A 14,746-nucleotide genomic window follows, 5' to 3' on the forward strand; every position below is an offset into this window, starting at 1 on the left:
AGCAAAATCATATTCATAACCATATAATTGAACCGTAACCATGGCCACATGCACAACCATATACATACCCACATTCAAAACCATAACCATAACTATGGCCATAACCATAATCGAAAGACGGGATCATGAGTAGCTAGTTTGTTTATTACGTGATCATTCTTAAGTAAAAAAAACTTGAAAGACGGGACCATGAGTAGCTACTTTGTTTATTTTGTGATCATTTCTAAGTAAAAAAACTTGAAATTTGGGGTTACTCTCTTTGTGATGAGCTCTCTTTTTCTAGCTTTCAGAGAGCTTTTTCTAGTCCTAAGAGAGCTTCACCTCATAAATCTAATTGACTTTAACAGGTTCCAAACTTCATGGTTGCATCTTTTATTGTTGTCATCGACTTCACCCTGAATTATACATGTGCTAGCCCTAAGTAGCCTTTGTGAGAGAAGTTCCTTACCTCCTTTCACACTAATGTGATTAACAACTTATTTGCTTTCGGGAAAAGATGGTCTTCTGCAAGGATAGTACAATATGATGCTTGGCCTCTACTTAATATTCAGGAGTAAGACAAACCTCTCAACATTATTGTTGCTCTATCAAACCTACTAGAAAGTAAATTGGTTATGTGCATGCCCAATTTGTTGGAAACAATGTCAAAGATGAGGGAATGAAGGCAATGTTTGCATACAAATGGCCATCAAATCATCTCTGACACAACCAAGCAACCCCAAGTTAGATATGTCAAGAAGTATCTTGCTTTTTTGTTTGTCAAGGTCCATGGAGGAGTACTACATACCATACAGCCTTCTAAGAAAGGCTTCACAAAAGCTCCTTTCACATTATTAGAGGCGAGTTTCCAGTGGAGAATCAATTGCATAGATCCCAAAAAAGAGTCTTTTGCACAACTCAAAAGCTCATAGCTTCCTAGTCATGCTCCTAAGAGAAATCTTACAATCATGCATATTCAGCAAATAAGGATAAGTGCAATCCAAGAGACAATACCTAGAGAGGAATCTCAATAAATTTCTTGATAAAAGAACTATAAACCAACTTAGAGCTTCCCACCCAACTTCTAGGCCGTGCACTTGATGAGCATATCCCAAATCGTGCATTCCAAGAGTCCGCATTTTGCATACAAATTGACCAAAGCATCCCCAAGCATGATGTTTTATTCAACAACCCAAGATTAAAAGTCTCATTGTGACTTGCCCATACAAATGCCTTGCAAAATGTTGCTTGCCACTTACCTACAAAATGCAAGCATAAGTAACCCTCTAAATAAAATAATGATACTACCTGCTATATTTTTAAACCAAGCATCTAGAAACAGACAGTGGCATTGCCTTTTGCCCTGGTTGGGGGGAGAGAGAGAGAGAGAGAGAGAGAGAGAGAGAGAGAGAGAGAGAATTAAAGATGGAGAAAAAAAGTACCATCAATGAATCCTCTACTGTAGTCTCCATCAATGTTGTGAAGCTCCTATCCTCAATCTCATAGGATTCTTGATCTCCCTAGCTCATATGCTCAACCAATAAGGGTACCGCGAGTGACCGAGTTGAGCAGGTGTGAGTATGAACTAAGCTTTTTAGTGGTGGCTATTCCTCTATCTGTCCAGTGTCTGGTGTAAAGACATCAGTAATCTATCTCTCGGATTGTCTCTCTTCATATCTCCTCAATAAACTATCTTTGTGTCTATGTAACTCAAGTAGATACAGTCCAAGACATCTCTGGTCGTGATAGCTCATGACTCTAGATAAGGGTCCGAAGCATTTCTAAATAGATAGTGAAAACGACCCGGGATCTTGTAATACATTGTGAATTGACCTATATAACTCATCTTCGTCTCTGCCTCTGTATGGCATAGGCGACATATTCCAATGGTCGTTGGTATGTCCTTGAATCTAACAATCTCAATGTCAAATTGGTGTGAAGATGTTTGTATATGACCAATGGCACACCATAACCTAGGAGATATAGCTCATCTCCTATGAGTTGGAGAAGCTCTTTATAGAAATCCATCTTCGTGCTCAACTCTTGAGAGAGAGAGAGAGAGAGAGAGAGAGAGAGAGAGTCCTTAACGGCTCTTCTTCCTTACAACCCAACCTCATTTTCATCACCACCACCATGAAGCCATATTGCTATGCATGCATGTATCTTTCACAAAAGGCCAAGGGGCAAGAGCCCTAACAACGTGAACACCATTGAGCACAAGGTGTCACTCTAGAGGTGACCCAATGGAGAATTTGAACCCACAACCCATAGGTTGAGAGGCCAAAGCCTTGCCATTAGACCAACTCTTTGGAGAAATCATAATATTACGTTAAATATAGTAAAGTTAACTTCAAAATTTTCCAAGAATATAAATTACATTATTACACTGATGAAGTTAAATATACTAAAATCAACTTTGAAATTGTCCAACTATAGGTTTAATCAAGGTTTTTTAGAAAAAAAGGCTTCTCTTAAGCATAGTGATCCTATGTGTGACCATGCCAGAGGCATAATTACTTGTTACAATAGTTGATAGCTATGCTTCTTATGACCATGGCTTCGATTACTTACACCCTTACTTTTAATCTTCAATTAAGAGAAACTTTGCAAGCAATGGGTCTTCCCACACCCCTTTCACCTCTTATGCTACTACATGTTACAATAAACTACAACACAAATGTAAGTGGTAATAGTGTAGGAGTTGGAAAACTTCATGACAATGGATATCAAAGTGAGTTAGAAAAGAACCTTCCTTCACTTGAAGAAAGGCACAACCAATTGTCATACGCACAAATACACAACATAAATAGAAGTTTTAGCATGCACTAACTCACATGATGCACTAACCCACAATCTAATCAACTTTCCAATTCAATGGTTCTAATACTTGTCACAAGACGTTTAACACTAAATTTATCTAATTTTTGCATCATGCAAGTTATCTCAACTCTGATGAATTTCTAGAGATTCAATAAGACAGTTTAATGAAAGTGGATAGAAATTGGATTATATGAGCACAACATTTAGTTGCAAGAAAAGAACCATCCATTAACAGATAAAAAATCCTAAATACAAGGAGTAACATTGAATACAAGGAGCATAAATTGTCCATGAAAACCTATAAAACTTTAGGATCATACAATAGAAAAAACCAAAATCCTAGGAGTCAGGAAACTAGTACAAATCTTTTATTTTCTAACTATGCTCACTTTTCCTGTTAATTGTTTGATGGTTCCACATCATGAAGTAGTTACATCATGCACAAGTGGGCTAAGTGGACTCTAATATGGTTTTTGGACGAGGTCCTAAACACTTGAAAGGATTGACTTCTTCCTCCCCTTTGATGTCAATAAAATTCAACAATTGAAGTAACCACAAATTGGGTTTAGTGGACGAACCATAGTAAGAGAAGAGTACAATACTCAAAGTATTGCACCAAATGGGAAATGGCATAGCTAGACAGCTTGTATTGAAATCCCTAATTAGATCAATGTCGATCCATCATGTCAATAGGGATTATCCAATCATGATTCTTCTAGTACAGTCAAATCTCCCTCCAAGCTTGACCTCCACCAAATCGTCTCATTTTCTTAAAAATAAGAACATACTCTCCCTATGACATCCTCGAGGCAGTGCAATGTGTATTATTTCAAGACAAAAGAAAAGGAACAAATTTTCCCTTTGAGATCAATGTTGCCAAGTCTTCCCTTACTTACCTGGTTCCTTGAAGCCAAATTGCCACTAAAAAGCAGCTGTAAACATTAATCGACATGATAGTTTTAATTGAACCTCACAACCTCTTGCATGATTAAAACAAGCACGTAACTGAATGCCACCAAAATCAACAGCTCGACATCATAAGCTCTTTAGTCAGAAAGAGATAAGAGGGATACTCGCAAGTCTAAGATATTTCGCTCTACAAAGCCAAGCTAGTTTGTAGCATTTTACATCTACTTCTGATTTAAGACCACCACAAAGGTAGAAATTCTAATTCATTTATTCAAATGCCATTTTTTGACTGGAAATTGACCTCCACTCAACGTTATCAACCTCACAACCAGGATTTGGCGACAGTATTGCATTTCATGTCTGGAACTGTTGAGTTCCTTTTTGCCTAGGTTCAACATCTATAAAAAGATCAAGATATGCTAGGCTTTCCTTTCCTCCCTTGTCAACTCTTACTACGAAGATTTCTATCAACTCGGCTGATACTGGTCATCATAACATTACTAGACATTATCTTTGTTTCCGAAATCTTTCTTCATAGGCAAAAGAAAGAATGCCATGATGATTTATGGTTTTCTCTACTCACACTGATGCACATGCTTACACTGAGTATGAACTGATTACATATTTTCAAAATTTAAGTTTGTTTCTAAGTTTTCCATCGTAAAGGGCCCCTTCAGGGGCAAAGGACATAGTCGGTATTATCGTTTCAATGTTCCCTTCTATGGGACATGCATACAAGATAATACAGCAAAATTAGACTGCTGCAATGCATTTCCTGTTTCTTTTCCACTATTTCTACTATTCCAACTAGTAGAGACGGCCCTGCACTCATGTGGCTAAATTACCACCATCTACCTAACCAGAAAACTGTAGAAGAGGGACCTCATCAATATGACAATTCAGTGTCCCTCTCGCCGATCCTCACCCCCTTCACTATCGATTGCGAAGGATCCTCTCCTCTAACTGCTAAGCTTTAAGCACACAAAGCACCTTCATCAAAGCTTGAGCTGAATCCTTTCCTCTCATTGCTAAGCTCTACCCACACTAACACCTTGAACACATCATCTACTCCTTCGCCTAGAGCGTTTAATGCCTAAAACTTCTGTTTGGAATGAGCTGTATTCGCATTTAATTACAACATTTGCTACAGTGCCTTTTTATGCAAACCAGTAGTAGGACTTACATTCTCCACTGCGTACTTTCTTGAGTCAAATCTCCATCTAGCTTTGATGGCACCATATACAAAAAAAGCTATTCAAGCTAGCAGGCCATGATATATCTTCGTACCATCGACAATAACCTGCACTTGATTTTTACCACTCAAAAGCGACCCCTTCTAAAAGCACATCCAAAGACCTCAGCTTGGTGTAAAGTCACAAGGTTCAGGGACAATTGTAGTCATCCCCCAACTATCATTCACCAATCCCTCAATCTCGCCACAAACGCAAGCTTCATCCAAGATCGATGGGTCATTCACCAATCTCCCCACAAACGCAAGCTTCATCCCAGATCGATGGGTCATTCACCAATATCTCCCCACAAACGCAAGCTTCATCCAAGATCGATGGGTATTCATCAATGTGAATTGACCACTTCATGCATACACATAAACACTAAGCAGACCTAGTAGAAATTTGAAAGATCAATACTGGTCAGCCATGGTGCATTATGGTTATGCATGCCACTCGGCACTAGTGACCTTCCATAAACACCAATTTACCCTACTGCATCATGCACACATTTCCAGCAGGGCAGGAGTAACCATTCCTTTTCATACTGGTTACTGCTGGTGTGTTTCTCCATATACATCTGAGCTTGTGACCACTTGTACTTTGTGGCAGCGGCTCTTGCGGTAATGCAAACCACATATACAAATACAGGCAACTACAAAGTTCCCCCTGTGTGTCTAATTATCCATATACAACTAGTTTACTGCGTCGGACAAATTGGCCAAGGCGTAGATCTTTGATTTCCGCCCTCGCATGTCCATGTGCACATGCCCATGTCACACCCTGAATTGCACCTTCCGCTAGTAGGCACATGGCACAACTCCCAAAAATGCTCGTTTCTGAAACTTCAATGGCTAGGTTACAAAGGGGCCCTTTCCTCTTGCGGAGTTTTGCACGAAGCACTGACAATTGGGAAAACCCTAATCCATTTTTGAGCTCTGCTCTGATACAAAAACTGCCATCACCAGGAGCGCAATAATAACACTCCTGCAGCGACAAAAGGTGTGAATTCTTCACAAAGATACCAATTATTTTGGGACAGATAGCTGATACAAGAATGTGAGAAAGAAGAACGCCTTAAGAGATGCTCATATATCACCTCTTGTTGACATACTCAAGAATGAAGCTTGTGTCGTACTAAAATCGCACCACTCCAAGGCTTGAATACGTTTCAAAACCATCTTCCAGAGTATCCTTTCACTTTTTCTCAAGCACTTCTATCGATCACGTGCTCGCTTTTCCTTCTATACAGGCCAAGTCTGTGTCTGTTCTTGCCGCCGCCCTTCCAGTTCCGTTGGCTGCCCTTTCACGTCCACTTAACTGACTCATATGATGCTACACGGGTTGAAGTGCATGTGTTTGTTTCCAGCTTACAAGCCGCTGTAAGAACTCTAAAACCTGTTTTTGCCAGCAAAGCTCAAAATGAATGCGCCAGAACACCATATACTCCTACAAAAGCAAGTGACGCACACCTCTGATGGATCTCGTAGGGAACTCTGGGCATTGGTCTCCTTGACAGCAGTCGAGACTAGTATTCCAAGTCCATGATTTTGCTTGTTCAAAACCTGTAAACGAACAAGTGTTAAGTGTGAGCTAAACTCAATAAACATGATCATTTCAACCACACTAAAGTCACAATGCACACATAATGGTATACATAATCTCCATATAATCCATGCATATCACACAAAATCTACACAAACAACCAAACCAAACGCAACTTGGAAACAAATTGAGCCAAAAAGGAAACTTAGAAACCAAACCTACAGCAAATATGAAAGAATTAAGCCCCAAAAGCAACTTGAAAACTAAAAATTTATATGTCTACAATGGAGAAAGATGACGGAGATAGCCTATCAATTAAAAAAATGTCCCTAGATAGCCTGTCAATGAAAGAGAACAGTTGTGATGATGCTGCTTATACATATTCCTGAACACAAAAGGGTCCATGCATGCACACAATGTGCATACAGAGGAAAGCAAAATCTGAAGGATAACAGACAGAAAGCTAGACCAACACCTAACTCCTGACTGGCTCTGTTTACTTTGTACATTCTCACTAGAAAAACAATGATGAGCAGAAAACTGAAAGGCTGAATGAAAACCTTAAAAGCATCCTCATCAGTTCGATCGTCTCCAATATACACTGGGAAAATATCAGAGCGGCCTTCTAAGCCTGCCACCATCAGTCTTTTAGCGTAACATCATCATACATTTACTAACAAGGTTGAACAGTGTTCAACCACTCACCTAAAGCGTTGAGTAAATATTCCAAAGCTTTGCCTTTGTCCCATGCAATGGAAGGCCTAACTTCCAAAACCTGCAACAAATGAGAGGGTTGTCTTACAAAACAAAGCTCCACCAAACGCTAAAATTGTTGAGCAAGTCATGATATATACGCTACCTTTCGACCTTGTGTCAAGCGCAAGCTGGGGAAAGATTGCATTGCAGCAAGAACTTCTTCAGCAAGAATGACCCATTCCTGAAAGTAAATCATCATGCCTATAAAATTTCATCTGGATAAACAATAGTACCAACATATTGGAGCACACCAAAAATGAAAAATGCACATAGGCTGAGAACCCACACCACCATTTCACAGTACACGCCAAGAGGCCACATTCAACAGTCTTCCCCCAGGCCTAAAAACTCTGGTATATGACAGATGACATGACCAGTGATTCATCAAAGCTATATGACTCTGTCCTTTCAGAGCATACATACTCTCCAATTGGAGTTGTGTGTGAATGTTGGGGATTCCAACAGACACATAATGCTGTTTCTAGTTTGTGCAATCCTATATCCGCACCGTAAAATCAGGCTGCGCAGTCTTTTCTTTGAAAAAGAGCATGGATCCCTGACCAAAGGTACAAGAACGCCAATTCAAGGGATCTGAAAGGTTAAATACCTCTTCCTGGACACATCGGAAATGTACTGAGATGGAGAATTTGTTGTGATCAATCTTTGCTCCATTCACCTTTCGAACAATTTCTTCAAGCACAATAAAGACCTGGCGAATGGAGAAATATAATTACAAAGTAAAACTCTAAAGATAACTTAAGATATTGAATTTTGCAGGCAGAATTACCTCGTCCATGATTGGCTTAAATTCTTTGGCAGGCTGGAAAACAACCACCTCATTTCCCTGCATTCCGCTCGATATGTATCGACCATCAAAGAGAGAAGAAAAATACTCGTTTCTTCTGCATTTTCTTCACGATCCTTATAAAAGCAAGATTAATGGGTTTTTTCACAATACCTTTCCATCGTACGCTTTCTCCCCACTAGCTTTAATACCGTTGCACCCTTGAGCAGGTCCCATTATATCCATTCCATGACTTCCCGCATAGTACAATTCAGATAATCCAATAAAATCAAATACCTGTCAAAGAGGCAAAAGCATTAGTCCGATAAACCATACATGATGCACATAAAACAGAGATTTGAGAGTCAAGATCCATGCTCTTAACAAAGGCACTTTATCAACAAAACCCTAACAATCTGTATAAAAGGAAAATGAAGATCTGCATGTGCTAAGAGTGCTAGCAGCTTTGGATCTCTAAGTAGACAGTGCTTCCCCAAAGTCAGTTTGTGTAAAGATCTCAACCAATTGAAACCATCTCACCACCCTTATATCCGCAACTACTCACAAATCACCAGCATTACTCTGACAAATATATGCGAGACGAATCCAAGACAAGCCCAGATTCAGCGTTAACGAGAAGTGACAGGTATCAAGATCCTGTGTACCCCCAAGGCATCCCACTCATGCTGGTATTACTTGCTTTGTAACAAGACTGCCACATATTTCACAAACTTTGAAGTCAAAGATTGCAGATCAATAGAACAAATATGGACTCGTACTGAAAGTCACACAACCAGAACAAAACATACAAATATGCTACAAGAAACAAGGGACACAAGTCTGAGGGGAACATCCAAGTTCATATAATTGCAACGCGCTTGAAAAAAAACAAAGGAGATGACAATGGCTAGTGGACAAGGCAAGCGCACATGCAGCTAAGCTCACACAAACAAAATACCTTCTCTCTGCATCTCCCTGAGATAATAGCAGTTGGGAAGCAAGACGCAAGACTCCTAACTGCATTACGCATCTGACAGCACAAGGGCCAGACCACATGTGAGTTCATCCACCATGAAAGCAAGAAATAATCTCGCGCAACTTGCTGATTAGGATGAATTATCTTACCGCTTCTGACATAAAGGCCGTCTCAGGATCCTTGACGATTGGAGACAAGGTTCCATCATAGTCCAAAAACATGACAATTTGCTTGGCCTTGGCCACCTCAACAATTTGGTCAAACATGCTCAGGGCTGAAGGATACTTGGACTGCAACATCACAACAAAGAGATTTGTCAGTAAGTTGCAGCAGCCGAATGCAACAACCCAAAACAACAGTACTGAAAAAGAGCATACACATCTCTATTTCAATAAATTTTGCCCATTACAGAACTCTATCAAAACGCAACTAAAGCTCAGCCAACACCGAAAATGTAACCAATTACTGTCAGAGAAAATATATCTCCTGATAACATTACTTGAAAAATTCCAAGAGGGTTGGCGAGGATCTATGATTAAAACAGCGAAGACAAGCATAAACAATTCCCAATCAAACCATCTGCAAATACATCTTTTTCCTTTCTCAAAAGACATTCCATGTGTATAACAATGCATACACACACACCAACCAATCAAGTTTAGGATGTGGATTGTGTCCAAGCACAAACCTTAAATTTGTAAAACATGAAAGGACTTACAATCCAAGTCCGGTATTGGAGATCAATTATCGAATTGTCGAATGGATCACCCTTAAGACACCTTGCATGAGGGGGAGAGCAAGCTATCATCGCATCCACCCATCCATTGACAAGTCCGAGATCAGTTTTCGAGGGTGTGAATCTGATTTTTGAATATGCATACCCGGAACCAGACGATGGAGGTAAGATATGTAGAGGAGGGTTAGAAACTGTGGGATGAAGCTTTGATGTTGCTCTCAATGTAGCATCCACAATAACTCCATTGTCTTTGGGCCCAAAAGCCATGCCAATGCAAAACAACCTTGTATAGTCGATAACCAAGCTTGGTGGATCTCTACCTCTCGATTGAGACAATGCAAGAGAAGGAACCTGCAATTATGAAGGTCCAGACGTTAGTGGCATTCCTTGCATACAAAATGAAAAGCATTTTAATGCATCACGTGATACTGCGCTCTCTCTCTCTCTCTCTCTCTCTCTCTCTCTCTCTCTCTCTCTCTCTGTGTGTGTGTGTGTGTGTGTAAGTAGATAGTAATAAATGCACCCATGGCGGCCATGTGTGTGTGCGTGTGTGTGTGTGTGTGTGTTCTTGAGCTCAAAACCTCCAGATAACAGAATGTGATTGGTGATCAAAGGGAAAGGAGTGTACGTGTGTGTTGATACACAAAGACAGAGAGAGGACATACAGCGCAGGTAGCGGAGAGAGGCAGAAAGGAGTCGACGAAGGGAGGAGGCTTCTTCGCACAGACAAAAACGTAACAGGTGATGAATTGGAAGAGGAGCGGAGAGAGCGGGGACGCAGGGAGGGAGCGAGGCTTCGCACAGAAGAGATGCCTACCAAATGACGAATTGGAAGAGAAGTGGAAAAAGTCTACCTTGGCGGAGGGGACTGTCTTATGTAGGCTTCGCCGGGGGGGGCCGGGGGGGGGCACAGTCGTGCGTGTGTATGTTGGTTCAACTGCAATGGGCCCCTAAGGTGGGCGGGATGTGCTTGTGGGTGAGGTGGACGGTCTCGTGTTGGAATCCGCGAAGAGGGTACCCACCGAATCTCCGTGCTTGTGGGCGAGCCGCGGATAGCCGAGAGAGAGAGAGAGAGAGAGAGAGAGAACGGTAGAGCCTAGAGAGGGGTAGATATGGGAGGGGCGAGCGGCGCGCAACATCTTTCCGCGGCCGGCCCACCTCGCCTTTTTGGCGGCGGCGGCGCCAGCGTCGGCCACGCTGCTAGTTTGGCAGACGAGAAATTGAGAATGAGTTGGATCCACGTCAATTCCACATTTTAAAGGAGCGCGTGGTTTTGAGGCGCTGCCCACCAACTCCCGCCACAGCCTCACCTTCTACATTATTTTCCTTCCTCCTGGCACCAGCTGGCAACTCACTTCCTTTGCCACGTCACCCTCTTGCTTCTTTGCCGGCCAAGTGTCACACCAATAACTCCTCCTCTACACAAGAGCATATTCCCACGGAATTCCACTCATTTTGCATGTCTCTCCGTTACTATATAGGTCCCATACGAACAATCCTACGAGACCTTTGAGCAAGTCTTGAACTCAAGACGTGTTTTCCACGAGGGAACTGGACAATGAATGTCCCACATTTGGATGTAGAGAAGAACACCTTCTCCTTTAATCCAAACGACCATTATCTTAGCTGTATTTTTTTAGGGGAAAACTTCTTAAACAACCAAGGGTTTGTTCAAAAATTCGATCTATTCACTAGGAGTGTGAGTGAGAGAGAGAGACTATGTCAAAGGTTGATGTGTATGTCTACCCTAATCCCTGTGATCAAGCTATTGATGAAGTAGATACATTTTTTTTCTTTGTAGGATAGATGAATCAACATAATGACAACAAAATTCAAGGCGCCCTCAATCTTGCACTATAATGGACAATTTTGAGAGTCTCAAACTACAACTTCTTAATTGAGAGTCATCCTTTGAAGAGCTAAAGCCAGTAGACCTTGCGATAATGTGCAGGAATCACAAATACGTGTCTATCAAAAAATGGATAGCAGCATGTGGGTGTGAATGCTTAGCTTAGGCTACTCGACGATTTTGAAACACCTATAGCTTTCTTGTATTTCGATTGGAGCAAAATGTCCTTGTTATTGGGCCTCTACCCTATGTATTGTTTTTTTGTGCAAACTGAGAATAGTATGGGGGTTAAAAAATAATTGTTAAGGTATAAAGTAGTTGTAGTTCAAATTTAAAAAGTTTAACCAAATTTTGATTTAAAAAAAGTCGACGTATTTTGGATTGTGACATCATCACATGCTTTTAAAAAAAACATCGATATAAATTTAGATTGTGACAACATCAAATGCTTTCATATGCAATTTCATACATTAGGTTACATATCATCTTAAAATAGTGCACCCATATGTACATGTATAAGGTTGGGATCGACAGAAGAAACGCTGGGTGCAAGCCTGCCGCCGTCGCCCAGTCTAAACGATGCAATAATGCTTGGTAGCATATTTAATGCTTGGTGGCAAGATGCTGTTGGAAAGTTTCACCAAGCATGGAATCTCCTCTTATACAAATTTTTATGCAAAAAGCATTGTACTATGTTCCTCCTTTGTTTTCTCCTCCTTTAAAAGTGTCTTTGATTAAATAAAGCATATGCTTAGGGCAACTCCGTGTCTAAAATAGAAAACATGGTTAGTATTTAGTGATGTAAACCTTGTACACGAAATGTAAGTTTATGATAGAAAACATGGTTAGTGCTCAATGTTAGTCTAAAATTGTGCACTAGCAAGTGCATTATAGAGTGAGTGGGACCTTATGTAAGAAACTTGACATAAGAGACTATGTCACTACTTGGAGAATGGGAACAGGCACAATTATCAAGTCCTTCTACCTAAAATGTCTTTTGAAATATTTGAACACCAAGCATGTGAAGGTGTAGCTTGGAGCCCAAGTTATGTACAATTCAAAGTAAAGCTTTTTAAAAAACATGGTCTTCAAAGTTTTCTTGAAGCCCAAGGTAAGTAGAGAAGATTCTAGTTACTTCAAAGCAAGAGTTCTAGAGCAACATAGCCTACCACACTTATTTCTATATTTCTCACTTATCGTACTTGTGTCGGTAACAACTTGAAAATCACTAGAAATTGGTAGTAAATCCTTACGCACCCATACAATGACTTCACTATTCTGGTGGAAATTACCAAAATATCCCTCTAATTTGTGGAAATTCTCCAAAATACCCTTCAAATTTCAAAAATTCCCAAAAAACCTTTGTATCTATTTTGGTTGGGTTGTTCGAGATTTTCTAATCTTTATTCTTTTTTGACAATTAAGATCCATTTTTGAATGCTTAGCGTGTAATTTATCATAAATTGCTTCGCAAAAGAAGGCAATTATGTCTAAAAATAATGAAGTAACTCATCTTGAAAGCCTACATAACCGACTTAAATTCTAGTTTTAGCATCTTGTATTGATAGATGATCAATCTTCTTATGAAAAGCTACAAATTTTTTAATCTTTGGAGAATTTTTATCTCACAACTAAGGGTATTTTGGGAATTTTCAAAAATTTGAAGGGCATTTTGGAATTTATGACAAAATATTGGAGGGTATTTTGGGAATTTCCACAAATTAGAGGGGTATTTTGGTAATTTTCTCTATTTCTTTTGTATAGTTAGTCAAAAACCTCAAGACATGCGTGGCTACAAATTTGTAACACATGGTTAAAACATGCTCTTACCATAAGAATTAGGTGCATGTTTTGAGCATATGCTTTTTCTCATGCCCAATAAAGATTTGTATTGAGGAAAGAGGTACATCACATTGAATTCAAAATAGATAGTGGCCAAGGATATCTGCCTATCACTTGCAAAGCTTTCTTTGTAAGATGGGAACTCTACCTCAATATACCATATTTGTTTCATGCATGGTCGGCTATTTGGACAAAGAAATGTGACACTTGGATGCACTCTCTATGCATCCACAATGTGTTCTCAAAAATATGTTCATTGAAGACAAACATACATTAATTTACGACAGCCCTATGTGAAATGAGATACGAGGAGGCCACTTAAAAAAAGATGTGCAATAGGTAGTACCAAGGTTTGCATTAGATGGAATCTAAAGAGATCCCAATTTTTGAGAGCAAGCATATTAGGAGGATCAACAATAGAGCGTTCTAAATTTCAAAAATTAGTAGGTTGGAAAAAAAAGTACTAGAAGAGAATTTGATAGGTAAATACACTTAGTCACCTATACTAATGTAAATAGGCCTTTGCACCCAATGTATAGGGATTTTTCACAGTTAATGTGAAATAAAACTATTCATACACTATACTTGTTCCCTTCCTAATGTGTGGTATATACCCTACCGTGTTGGGAATTATCTCATCTTTTAAGTAATATCACATGTTTACACATAAACAAACCTTCAAGTTTAGGGATTATATTGCACCTTTAGCATATCTCTCTCTTCTTCTTTTTTGGCAATTCTTAGAGGGATATTATAAAAAATAAAATTAAAACAAGCATCTCTTTACGAAAAGTTTCTACTTGTTTGTAAGGAAATTGTTTCTTTAAGAACTTTCCAAGGTCTCTTCAAAAGACACATCATACTAGTCCTCCTTATGTCACATGAGTGTAAGTTGAGTGTACAAAATTTCTTGTACATATTCATTCACACATGCAAGAATGTCACAAGAGCCTTCCAACCAACCACTAAAGCCTATTTCTTTGTGAGGCCTTAGTTTTTGAATTTGAATAACACCTATGTGTTGAAGTTTTTGGCATGCTACAACAAGCCTTACACAACAAGGGATAGGAGTACACTTTTTTGTGTGTGTATTCTTAGCTTGTTAAGTGTCCCTTTAATATTCAATGGGCACTCGGGCGCAAGCATCACTCGGAGGATTGGTTTAGGACTACTTGTGCCTTGTTGTCAGTAGACGGAATACCTGGATGGGGGCAAACCTTGGCCTTCGATAGGAGTGCCTTAGTAGCCGGTGTAATTATGATTCTTGGATGTTGTCATGGCTTAACATGAGTATGACAAAACTTTGTAATTTTTTTGGCTG

General features: G+C 39.8%; 1 protein-coding gene across 5 annotated transcripts; it reads right to left on the reverse strand.

Annotated features, from left to right (window-relative positions):
* Window positions 1-5,317: 5,317 nt before the first annotated feature.
* On the reverse strand, window positions 5,318-12,239 carry LOC147421006 (putative trehalose-phosphate phosphatase H). Of its 5 annotated transcripts, none has more exons than XR_015187049.1 (13): window positions 12,095-12,239; window positions 9,717-10,085; window positions 9,148-9,288; window positions 8,981-9,052; window positions 8,197-8,319; window positions 8,026-8,082; window positions 7,846-7,947; window positions 7,342-7,419; window positions 7,188-7,257; window positions 7,043-7,113; window positions 6,410-6,502; window positions 6,052-6,335; window positions 5,318-5,924 (listed from the first exon to the last, which is right to left on the reverse strand). XR_015187049.1 is itself a non-coding variant. In XM_086505119.1 (12 exons), exons 1-12 carry the CDS (start codon window positions 12,182-12,184, stop codon window positions 6,273-6,275), a joined length of 1,329 nt encoding a protein of 442 aa, XP_086361245.1. In that variant the 5' UTR covers window positions 12,185-12,239; the 3' UTR covers window positions 5,318-6,272. The 5 variants fall into 5 exon arrangements, 3 of the variants coding, with proteins under 3 accessions (XP_086361245.1, XP_086361247.1, XP_086361246.1); XR_015187048.1 differs by having other exon boundaries at window positions 6,037-6,335; XM_086505119.1 differs by having other exon boundaries at window positions 5,318-6,335.
* Window positions 12,240-14,746: the final 2,507 nt, after the last annotated feature.

This window comes from Adiantum capillus-veneris, chromosome 28 (genome assembly GCF_014529385.1).
Source record: "Adiantum capillus-veneris isolate H3 chromosome 28, ASM1452938v2, whole genome shotgun sequence".
NCBI lineage: Eukaryota > Viridiplantae > Streptophyta > Polypodiopsida > Polypodiales > Pteridaceae > Adiantum > Adiantum capillus-veneris.